The 13,195-nt window shown below is 31.6% G+C and overlaps 1 protein-coding gene across 2 annotated transcripts in view; it reads right to left on the reverse strand.

Annotated features, from left to right (window-relative positions):
* Nucleotides 1–13,195, reverse strand: part of LOC118187434 (DNA (cytosine-5)-methyltransferase 3B-like) — a 487,890-nt gene that overhangs the window by 7,674 nt on the left and 467,021 nt on the right. For both annotated transcript variants that reach the window (XM_085807194.1, XM_035357651.2), the window contains 5 exons: nucleotides 12,829–12,974; nucleotides 12,651–12,741; nucleotides 12,193–12,344; nucleotides 9,156–9,241; nucleotides 5,875–5,953 (listed from right to left, as the gene is read on the reverse strand). In XM_085807194.1, the coding sequence (XP_085663320.1) occupies nucleotides 5,875–5,953; nucleotides 9,156–9,241; nucleotides 12,193–12,344; nucleotides 12,651–12,741; nucleotides 12,829–12,974 (554 nt within the window). The remainder of the gene's footprint in view (nucleotides 1–5,874; nucleotides 5,954–9,155; nucleotides 9,242–12,192; nucleotides 12,345–12,650; nucleotides 12,742–12,828; nucleotides 12,975–13,195) is intronic.

Genomic DNA, 13,195 nt, shown 5'->3' on the forward strand with positions numbered 1-13,195 from the left:
TGGGTAGATGCTAGATATTGGCGTTGATCATATTCATGATATGTGCAGCATAGGGTCTGTTAAAGTAATCTTCTTCCAGGATTTCATAATCTAAAATATTTGAAAATTTAGCATGGTTATTTCTTGTAGCTTTCTTGAAAAACTTTTCATTGAGTTTATTGAAGTGGTCTTGAATGTAGTCGATTCGTAGGTCATGGTAAAGGTTTCTGTTTCTGATGAAGTAAGGCACTCCAGTTACGATTCTTAAAAATTCATTTTGAATTACTTGTAATTTGTCAACATCAGACTTCTTGGTGTTTGCCCACACAGAAGAGTTGCAGGAGAAGATAGGTCGGATGATAGAAGTTCTCTTTTTTCTTGAAAGTGTAAGTCCGGAAGTATCCAGGAATAAACAGTAGTTTTCTAAGGAGTCCAAATATTTTTCCTTTTACTTCGTTAATGTGGTTGGTCCAGGTGAAAGATCTACTGAAAGTGAATTCCTGAATATTTCGCTTTATGTACAATTGCGATTTGTTGGCCGAAAAGAGTAACTAAGCTATTGATATGATCCTTACACCTGTATTTTCGTATGAGCAGGATTTCAGATTTCTCGGGGTTAATGTTGTTCTCCATGCACCACTCTTGGATGGTAAACATTTTTTTCATGAAGTTTATGAATGGCAAGGTCAGGGCTTCAGGATTTCTGGATTAGTGCAGTATCGTCTGTCTGCGTAGCAGGCGAGTAAAGAATTATGATCGGCTTCAAACTTAGGAAAATCATGGATGTAAATGAAATAAAGCACAGGTAAAAGGATACTGCCTTGTGCAATTCCTCCACGGATGGTATGGGAGTTTGTATTATAGTCACCTTGTTTGACCGAGAAGTATCTGAGGTCTAGGAAAGATTTCAAAATGAGAATACTGAGGTACTGATTCTCTCTATGGTCTTACATAGTTTTCACCTGGCCGCTCAGATATTTCTAGCATTTTCTGCTTCTCGAATTGCTGGAAGGTATAGATAGGGTTACAGTTGCAGAGGAAATCAATTAGTTATTCAATTACGATACTTATTATGGTCATACAGAAACCTGACTAAAATGTTGCCAAATGGTCGCCAAATTTGAAAAAATAGTCGCTAAAAGCGTTGCCAGCTTGGCGATGTATCGCGAAATTAGCAAGATAGCCATTTACTCAAAGTTAGGTAGACTTGCCCCTGTATTCTTATTTTTCCGGCAAAGCTCATAACACTAGATTTCATGCTGAATTACACAGAAAAAATGCAATTTCACATATAATTACACTAAAATCATCTCTCTATGTACAAAATTCATAACAATATTCATAACACAGTCAAAAGTCTTTAATCCGGACTTGTCGGGATTTCGGCGATTTCGGATTATCGATTTTTCCAGCTTATAGATCATCAGTTTAAATCTGGCAAAATGGCATGCAGAAATTATAAAATTAAAAATATGAAACCGTAATTTATGAAATAAAGAGCAATTATGATCTAAAGAGTATCAAAATTTACAAAAAAAAAAGCTTAATATTTATTTGTTTACTTTATTAAACATTTCTTTCAACGTGCACATGCGTAAAGCATACATTACACATAGCCGAACTTAGAAAATTGCAACCAGCAAACTATTTGATTTGTATCCGTGATATTTATAATGATGAGGAATTTGATTTAAATCATATCAAAGACGGAGTACATCGAGATGAAATACTACATTTAGTAAGGAATTATAAGCCAAATAAAATAAAAACATCTGCCCTGAAGATAAGGATAGTGCTGACAGATCAACTTTCAGTTCATTGCGCGGCGCGACATCCCCCCCCCCGCGCAGAGCAGCGTGAAATTGATAAACAGATTTCGGAATGGTTAGATAAACAAAGGATATGCCTTTATCCATTTTTTGTAGCAATTCCACTTTTTGTTTGATGGACATGGAAGCATACTTTTGCTTTGTAGATTTCTTTGGCAGCTCCAGCATCGGAAATTCTATTTGACATAATCGAAGGTTCCAACTTACTTTTATAAAATTGTTCTAACTGTCTGCAAAAAATAATAAGCCGGATCCAATTCGAAGATTAAGGAACAACACAGTCTGCGACATTAACTGAAATAGATAATTAGATAATTTTAACTTAGCTTAGCTTATACCGTCCGTTATACATTAAACGTGCATGCGTAAACGTATTATGCGCATGCGTACTCGCATATGCATAGGCGAAAAGGTATTACGCACAAGCGTCAACGTATTTTCGTTGACGCATGCACAGAAAGTTTGTAGCTTTGTGGTCCGGATTATAGATCATTCGGGATTATGGGTGTCCGGATTAACGACTTTTGACTGTATATCTAAAACTGGAGTAAAATGACATGCAGTAACTGATGTATAGTCTAAGTCTTGCTTCTGCGCGGTTAATTACAAGAATTAGAAAAAACTATTAAATATTATTCTCCAATGAGAAATACAGGCATCTTTTTCAAATATCAACAGCCTATATAGCCAACACTATGCCTATATACCCAACACCTGCCTTCTCTGCTAGAGAAGGTTTAGTGCTGCAGGGCTTTCTGAAGATGAATATTATCATTCTGTTTAAAGCATATACATATTTTAGATTAAGAGCTTTAACCCCTTCGAGCTGGGTAGCGAAAACGCGCGCTTATCGCGGAGGCCGGCAGTGTCTTCCGCGAGCATCTCTCCAGGGCCGGGGGCTTTTTTGCTACTAAACCTAAATCCATGAAATTTCCGAAGTATCAACGCATTGTTTAATAATGCTCTATAGAGTATTTAAACGGCTTATGCTTTATAGATATTTTTATATATATACTTTAATTACCTTATTTCTTGTTTAAATGCATATTTTACACATTTTATTTTAATTACTCACCGTTTTATGACTTTTAACATTATACATCTGAAAACTAAATATATTACTTAAAATTCTCTTTTTGTATGAAAAATTTGAAAACAGGGATCTACACACAGTCCTACGTTACATTCCTTGAACTCGTAATAATTCATTTGCCGTTTTGGAGGATTTTTCCGGGAATGTGAACAAACGAAGCATCGTCGTCTCATTTTCTTATCAATCTCTTCTGAACAAAGTTTTGGAAAATGTCTTTCAGTTGATCTTTCAGAATCAATATCAGAATTTCAGAATCAATATCTGAAATATTTTGCATCATTTCTGCTATTTCATGCTCTGTTAAACATTTTCGACGCTTCGACATTGAAACGGTAAAAACAGAAAGAATTCACGTCTAACAAGATCTAATTATTTTCTAAAAACTGAACTGTAAACCGAAATACTCAACGCTTTAGCGCATATAAAACTTCTACGTACAATAAACAACTACCACGTGCGAATAAAGTGCGATTTAAAGAGATGTCATAAATCACGCCATTCGGAAACATTTAGTTCCCCATTTGTTTATATAATCAAAAACACGTGTATGTGAGTCATGCTTCTCTCATTTCGAGTAGAAGGTCTAATGTACATGTATCTGAAACCATATGGACATACAGTGCCATCTTGTGGCAGAAATTATAGTTTGAAAAACGTTCCAAGGTACTGGCACAAATAGGTGACAGTAGGTAGAGAACGCAACAATGCTCTGGCACGCCTGTGTGTCGGCCAGTAGGTAAGTGTGTTCATTGCTGGCACGTATACGTGACAGTCGGCGCGAAGGGGTTAAAGGGTCCTCATTCACTAACAATGTTATGTCAAATTCTGATGCAAATGCATGTGTAGTTAACACTGACTAACTGTCATACCATCTAGGGTAACCTACATTACTTGTTTGTTATATTTGATTTTCATGCATTTTGATAATTGGAAAGGCTAATTATGTTATTATCCACAATCAGTTAGAAATGAAAGCTCTATGTTTGAATATCACTGACACTGCTTAAAAATAAAGCAAGACAGATCTCTTTTACTTCATTTGCAATATGAATTGAACTCAATTATTTTCTTGAACAGGTAATTTCTGTAACATTCTGTCCATACCATTTCATAACAAAACTATGCCAAAACTTTTCCAGAACTAAAACCGTACCATTATTTCACTTATTAAATTTCGTGGCAATGTGATTTCATGCATTTTATTTCTTGCTGTTAAAACTTATTTACTGAAATTCATTACACCAAGTCTCACAATTATTTACTAAAAAAATTGCTGCATTATATAATTCCAAGATTCTGAAAAACTTATATTTTTAATTCCTTTAGATATCAATTTTGTGATCAAAATCACAATTTATTGTTATACCTTATCAAATGGAAATTTAACTTTTCACTTCTACAAAAAATATATGAATTAAGTTAGGATGCATATACATGCTGCTCCAAAGAGAATGAGCACACCATAAAACCATACAACAGCATGAAAAAATTCTTCAAATAACAAAATTCAGCACACAGGTAGAAAAGTATGTTCTAACAAAATTCTTTTAATATAAAATAATAACAAATACCCAATAGCTAACCATACAAGTTATTTAATAAGTAGCATGGCCAATAGTTTAGGGAAAACGGTCTGATTAAAAAAACTGCTCTCATTCTGCACTGGTTTACTGTATAGTTATCCAGGAAGTAGTGACCAAAGTTCCCAATTTATTCTCAGTTTGAGATTACTGGAAGGCATTTACTGTGTGACTGATTATGTCCCACAGATTCTAAAATGAAAAGAGATTTTATGATCATGTTAGTCAAGGAATCACCCAGATATTTTGCAAGATGCCTGCTCCTATGGTTGCATATTATTCTACTGGGAAACAGCATTTGGTATATTTACAAGATATTGTGATATAATGAAATGCAGCATTTCCTCAACATAACATGCCATCGTCGTACCCATTAGGAGGGGATCAAGTACTGATCTTTTCTATATCTCAGTAATTTTATCATATATGATAGTATTCCCTTCAAAAAATTCAGGTACAAGTAGATACCAGAATTTTACCTTTTATTATTCCTGCCACAGACTCACATTTTATGCTTCACAATCAGTGTCCACCACAGTATAATACAGAAACAAACTAGATATCTGGCCTATGACTAAACTTGCAGCAACCTCATCAGTTCGATGAAAATATTATGGATGGTATCTCAGAACCATTTTACCATTTTCACCCCTTAATCAACCCTGACATACAAAACAACAACAACAAAAAAAAAAAAAAAAAAAAAAAAAAAAATTTCTTTCGGAATTTATAAAAAGTTAACAGTCTTGCTTCTTCCCTTTCATTATATTTCCAAATGATGTGTTCAATGAAAACTTGTTTCTCTAAGCATATTCTGAAATTTGTGTAGTGCTCAGGCAAAATTTCCAGTGTTGCATTTTCTCTGTGGAGTGTTTGTAAACATAGGCGATAGTGCTATATCCAAATTACATTTATTATAATTTTGTTGCTGTAGCTGTATACATAACAGATATAAATGGCTCTAATTAAAATCAATGTAATCAAATTAATACTAATGTATGCAGTACAAGTATTATAAATGAATACTGAAAGGAAAACTTTCCAGCAATTTCAATGTGAAACAAATACTTTGGAGCAGATTTAGCATAAAAATACAGAAGTTTCAGAGATTTCAGTTTAAAATTGTTTGATATAATTATTTTATACAAAAGCTGCAATATTTCATAAATATAGAGAGTGCTGTTATTAGAATTATTTGTAAATGAACTCACTATTATAATCTTACATAACATAAAAAATAATTACTGGAGAAAACACTGCCTTATAAAAAGGAAAATAATCTGTTCACAAGCCAGTGTTTAAAAAGAAAAGAGAGACAAACAACAATGTAACAACATAAATCTCTCTTCCCCATAATATTTTGTTAAATACAGGAAAAAATTTCAAAACATACCGTAGCTGTTCTGCCCAATGGCTTCAAAAGAAAAGGGTTAAGTACAATTTCTTCTTTTTGATAAGAGAAATATGTAAACCTGAAAATTGACAGATATTCATAGAGTATCTACATAAAATGCACTTTCACTATTGAAATATACTGGGTCATCCCAAATATTTTTGCAGTTTTTCAAACAGAAGTGATCATTTTTCTAATTATTTTGTCACTGCTGATAAGGAGTGACCTCATGCAAAGTGGATGCTTAAATATGGTCTTTTCTGCTCATGCAGCATAACTCTAGGATATATTACACTTTAACTTTGGTTTCAGCGCAGTGCTAAAAATAGAGAACACAAAGGCTCATTTTTGTCACATTATGCTCTTACTTAAAAAAAGATGAAAAAAAAAAAAAAAAAAAAAAAAAAAAAAACATCTGAAAGGTTTCAGATTTTGAATTACGTCCAAAGGGGCATTTTTTTTAACATTTTGCGTGTTACCTTTATTTATTAAGAATCATGTTCTTTGCACTTAAACCATACATTTCAGTTCAATAGTAATGTCGCAAAATAATTTTAAAATGAGCCCATCTTTAGAATTTCCGAGACACAGTTCCATGCACTGCAGACAAAAAAGTACCCCCCCGGTAGATTGTTGCCATTACTCGCTTTCAAATCGTTGAGTATGTTACTCAAAATTTGCTAAAGTTTTACAAAATATGAAATGAATAATAAAACAAATTCCAAATTTCAAATTTGGGCTTCCACATGCTCATATTCGCAGTAGGATTGCATCATTCAAAATTTGATGGCTCTATGTACTGTTGTTTTATCACAATGTGAGAAATATACATACATTTATGCAGATTTTTCCTTATTTAATTTCTTCAAATATAATGCAGGACTCTAACATTTGGTGGCAACAGTTTGAAAAGTGAAACGGACATTTATAGTGATTAAAACGAATACAATAGTCCTTCAGGAACAAAGCCCCTTTGGACTAATAAAAATGCCACTCAGACTGCCAGTAAAATCTGCACACTATATGGGCAAAGTATTGTTTTTGCTGATACAATTTGAAAATGATTTGAGAAATTTAAGTATAGAAATTTTAGACTCGAAGCAGATGGATGCTCCAGATGACAATTCTCAGTAAACACAAGAACAGATTAAAAGGAGCTGTTGCTGAAAAATCCCCATTATATAGTTCAGAAACTATCAAACAGATTAAATATTAAAAAAATATAGTAGATAATCTGAAGAATCCTGAGTATTGTAAGCTGCTATGATGCTTGAGCACCATAAACATAGCAGAATATATTTTCTCAAGTTTTAGCATGTAATTCTTAGCTGAAAAGAAATAAGAAGCTCCTTTTTTAATACAGTTCATTACCAGAGATTAGAAGTAGATATTATATGATAATGATCCTAAGGAATGGTCAAAGAAGCTCTGGCAGTAACATCGAGAGAGGGGCTATATCTCCAAAAAAACTAAAGCTTACTGTATGGTGAGGCCACAAAGGAATTGCATACTAGTAATTGTTGCTACCAAATCAAACAGTAAATTTGGAAAATGAGTGTTAAAAGCAAATACTGAAGCCAGAACTCATCAATAATCGAGGTGTCTACCATCATGACTACACTACATTTTGATGAATGTCACACAAGTGCTTGGAATGTTTTATGTTGAGTATGCTTGGAATGTTTTACGTCACTCCTCATATTCAGTAGACTCCACCTACTGAGATTTTCCTTTCTTCGTGGCACTTCAAAACTCTCTAAATGGGTTGAATTCACTTCTTTGGAGACTGTCAAACAGCACATTGGCAACATCTTTACAAATAATACTAATGATTTTTTTAATGAAATTTTCCAGGTGTTGCAGAAATGGAAAAAAGGCAAAGAACAAAATAGTGCTTATATGATTCAATGAAACTTTTTCATGCATTTGTACTGCTTCATTAATATATTTAGCATAATAACTGCACAAAATTTTTGGATGACCCTACAATATAGAAAAAATACATTGTTTAAAATTATCATAAATATTTGTGTGTTATGTAGGTTCATTTGTAGTATTTGTTTTCTAATATCATGAAGCATTTTGTTTCTTGTGTTACTGCAAACTAGAACAGAATTCTTTTGTATTTTGCATTTGTTTAGATTTGTGTATCAAATTTTGTTATACTGTTACTTAATAAACGCTGCAGATGTGATAGTACTCTAAGCTCCAGCACACTTGAGAATATTGCCTAATCAAATCTGCAAAGCCTTGACAATATTTGCAGTCAAATTACTTTTGCAGATACCAAAATTTCCATTTGGAAGCTAAAAAAATGAACATTTCAAAAGATGCTATGAATTAATAATAATAACAAAAACGAAATCCTGTTGTTCTTACTCTTACCATGTAGGAAAGCAATTGTCACCAAATCAGTCCAGATAAAGTAGATTCAAATCGATTTTCCTTATGTGTTAGCATACTGTTTTGATTCTTAGCTCAGAGACCTTGGTAACTGTTTTGATTCTTAGCTCAGAGAATGAGTCAGTGGCTTTAAACTGAAAGTTTAAGCTCAATGATGCATATTACCTAAGTGAATTTTCAAAAGTACCTTGTATTTTCCTATACCTTGAACCTTGCATTTCAAAGGCACCTTGTATTTTCAAAACTGAATGTGTAATATTTGTTCTGTAAGGATAACTTTAGTGGTATATTTAGTACTGCTGGAGATATATGTTGCTTTTTTGCTCATTGTGCTATATGTAATTGCTTTGGAGTCATAAGAAAAATCAAATTTCACTTTTCAACTTTACCTATTTGAGAAAGTGCACACAAACTGGCAATCATATAGCATTATTATTAGTAAAATGAAGAACTGCTAAATTACTGCACATAGGGATATCCTCATACAGGATTTCCTATGATAAATAGCTTTTTATTCATGTTATACATGGTGTACCGGTAAACTAAAACTCATCCAGTTAAACTAGTCACACAAAACACCTATGCAGCAAGCCAATTTGCTGGAATTTGAGTTTTGGTTTGAAAAAAAAGTGTTCAGTGGTCTTATTCACTTGGCAAATGGTGGGCATAATACTTTATCAAATCGAGATACCATGCTATGTTACCATAATGGATGCAGATTCTTAAAAGTTTGATGCCTAATATATATATTAATAAAATTCTGCTACTTACAATTTAAAGCAGGAAGAATCACATGAAATAAATATATTGACAGTAAAAAATATAAATTTTGGCATTAGAATTACAAATACTAGATGTAAACATAATGCTTTACTTACGATTGCATTCCAGGAATATTTCCCCAAAAATATCGTGGCCGACATTGAGCAGAAAAATATTTTGCATCAATCAAATATGGTTCACACTAAAAAATTATACATATAACATAAATACCTAGCAGAATTTAAACAAACACAGAACTCACATTCTAATAATCTATATCCATATATATGGCATAACATCATACCACTTAATAGTTTGGGGAAGATCCTACTGCAGCTAATTTCTTAGGCATTACTTATATATGCATATGCACCTAATGATGAAACTGGACACTCATTTCAACACACAGTTATAGATTTTGGAGATCTTCATTAAATAAAAATTTGAAAAAATAATGAAATATAACAACAATGCAAATGCTGAGATGGGTGCACTTGATGTTCAGTATTTTCTAGAATACATTTCATACATTTATATTACAATTCAAAATATTTTTTTAAAAAATGCAGATGACATGTTCACTAAGCAAACATTAAAAAAGGACAGAGTACATTATCATTGCAGATTAATAAATGGTAAATTAGCTTTAATTCTCATTAGATAGACATAAATGAGGGTTTGGCATTGGTCAGGCTTTGATTTGAATACTTTTGAATATTATAATATTTTGTCATTATGTACATATATGTATCACTGATATTATGCAAGAATTATACAGAAGGAATTAATTTTGGATGGATTTATTATAAGCAATTTATTATTTTTAGAATAGAGAGGGGAAGTAATCGAATTAAAAAGGTGATTTTAGGGGCTAATAACTGGATAAAATGTCATACAGAAAAATTCTTCAATTATCTGCCATATTTAAAAAATATTCATTATGAAGAGTCTGTTATTTGCAACAGTGATCAAAAACTGCATATCACAAAGAACTGTTAACATATCTGGAATGAAATCAGTTTCTCAAGATCAGCACTGATTTTTCTACTTGGACGATGGCAATGGCCTGGACGATGATTTGCACTTTTTTTCTAACTGATAGGGAACCTCAAAAATGATGGGATGAAACGTAAAAAATAAAACCGGTACAAGATATAAAAAATGAAAGCACTTGTTTTAGCATAATTGACAAATTCTAAACATTGAGGAGGTTTTTCTCCACATTTGCTATAAAATATTAATACTACTTTTGTGTTTCTATGTGTGAAATCTGTGAATAGTGTGCAATCAAACAGCTTTTTTCTGCTGTCACAATCACATTATATTGTTGTGTGTGTATGGGTTCATAATAATTTGAATGCACAAGTCCGATGAAAACTGAATAAAGTTTATTCTTATTCCAAGAATAAATAAAAAATGCTTGCATTTCCTCAAAGATATTCATACAATATCACAATATCTCACAGTAGTTACATTTTAAACTACTAAAACCTTCAACAGTACTCAATTCAAAACAGAGAAAGCTAATCTGATTTGACTGCCAATTCGCTACAGTCAACAACAAGAACTAAGTAAACAACTCATAAAACAACTGAATTGTGATGCTTTCCTTCCACTTTTATAAGCTTTTTAATCAGCATGAGAACACTGTGATATTTTCTCGATTTTTCTGGATAGCAAAAGAGTACAATTATGAGATATATATTTATTAAAATGTTAAATGCTCGCTATCTTGTATTTTAATTTTTCCGGTGTAGCTTTCTCTTCAAATAAGTCTTGTGTTGCATTGCAAGGGAATATAAAAAAAAAATTAATTACAAATTCTACTAAAAATAGCTAAATAAATAAAAAATTTGTAACAATATGTATTATCAGAGCCTATGCGCTTTCCATTTATTCGAATCGATGAAAATATTTTGGAATGACCTATGTTGGAATTTTTTCACCTGCCAGCTTAGCTACATCAGTGAAGCAGTCAAAATTTTTACAGAATGTTATGCTTGATATTTTACTTGCCAATAAATCTACCATATAAGAAATGTTACTTTTTACATTTACCAGCACCTCATTGAAGAACTTTTCATTCAATACTTTCTTAATAGCTAGTTTGCTTGCAGAATATTTATGTGATAATACTAGCAACTCAAATGAGCCTTGAAAATAGGAAACATCAATAAGAAATCTGAAAATATAGTAATTAAGAATGATAAACTGCAGGAATGAAAATTAAAATTTGAAACAAATATCACAGTATAAAATATAAAGTTAGGAAAATATGTACAAGGGCGGTATAAATGTAGGAATAAAATTTGATGCAAGATAAATATGGGATAAAATTCCGAGCTATGTACAGCATTTGAAAAATCAAGTCAACTTGATTACTCTCATTCAAGAGTCATGCATTGCTTTAAGGTCACCCTATGATCCACTGATTTCAGAGACTGCTGCTTGACTTTGCTCGTTTTTTCCAGAATGACAGCAGAAAAAATTAATCTGCATACAGGTACAAATGTGTGGATAATCACAGTAAATGTATTAAAAGTAAGAAACATTAGTTAGATGTGGACTTTTCTGAGACAAATATAAAAACAGAAATAAATACAAATTATTTTCAGAATACAAGTAACCTGAACAATGGGATTCTCAAATTCTCTGAGTAGACATGAAATAAGATCCATATTGTCAGAAGTTTGCTTCCCTGAGATTGATCTCTGAGGAAGTAGATGGTATAGGGTTTAACATTATAATCAGCTACTATGAGATTGTAATTGAAATTGCGTGCATAGTTATGGACCAATTCACTACTTTTATTGGAAATGTTTCTATTATGCTTACGAATATGACCTTTGATATGATCTATTTTTAGATCTCTGCCTAGTTCACTTAGAACAAACTAAGGGGCTCTTGCAATTTTCTTTAAGAATGTAATTTGAAAGATTTGAAGCTTAGCTCTGCTGGATGAACAGGAAGCATATCAAAATTTAGCTGTAAACCAAAAGTGTCAATAATGAAAATTAAAATATTTAATCTTCTAAAAAATATTAATTTTAAATTAAAATATTTTTAAATAGTAAACATGAATATTTTAACTTATGATTAGTTAGTTTATTTTTTAATACATTTTAAATCAACAGTTGAAAAATATCAACAAACCATTAAAAATTTTGATATAATTGCTCTATCCCTTTTACGCATTGAGGCTACATTTTCAAATAAAAAGAAAAGATGTCTTCTTCCGTTCAACCTCTGCACAGTTCTCAAAATGTGGAAGAAATCAAAAAAAAGATTTCCAGTACCAGTGAAATCTGAAATAATAAATATATTTAGAAGTGATTTTACAAATATTAGAGAAATACATCCACACAAAGAAAAATAAATAATAGTTAGAAGTTTAACTACTATATAAAATTGTAGAAGTCCCTGTCTGTTTAATGCTTCTAGTGAATAAGATAAAAAGAAGTACAAGCAAATGAAAGCAAAACAGTATATCTTAAAGCAGCTATTTTAAAATGCAAAATATTTTCAGTATAAGATATGTCTAAAATTAATTTTACAGTAATCACAAATAAAATGGAAGAAAATATGTTACTGATTATATTAAAAGAAATTACCATATAAACCTTTTCTAGCAGGATTTGCAAGAGATAAATCATTACAAGGTGACCCTCCAATCACTATGTCAATGGGACAAATACATTTGAGCTAAAAATAGAGAGATTTAATTTGAGCTATAAATAAAAAAATTTAATCAGACACCTGTTTATGAGAATTTTTAAAGTCACACATTACCTTTTCTTCACAGAGATTTTTAACATTCCCAAGATGAATGATATTATCTTTATGATTAAGCTTAGAGATTGTAATTGCTTCCTCATCAATTTCACTTGCATAGTATTTACTTATCCCTATACCAAGAGAATCCAGAGCTAGTTTTCCTAATTAAATAAATGGGAAAAAAATCTTCTACTATAGCAATAATTTAGTAGCACTCATTTAGCATATTTCTCATCATCAATATGAAAGACAATAAATACATACTCCATTTTCTGTAGAACATATTCAACATAGTATTTGTAAGTAGAAAAGCTGTTAACAGGATTTCTTCAAAAATATTAACAAATATAGTATTTATTTAATTACCGTATTTGATGACATA

Source organism: Stegodyphus dumicola, chromosome X1, assembly GCF_044657685.1.
Source record: "Stegodyphus dumicola isolate Sdum_Otavi_A_Nest chromosome X1, ASM4465768v1".
Taxonomy (NCBI): domain Eukaryota; kingdom Metazoa; phylum Arthropoda; class Arachnida; order Araneae; family Eresidae; genus Stegodyphus; species Stegodyphus dumicola.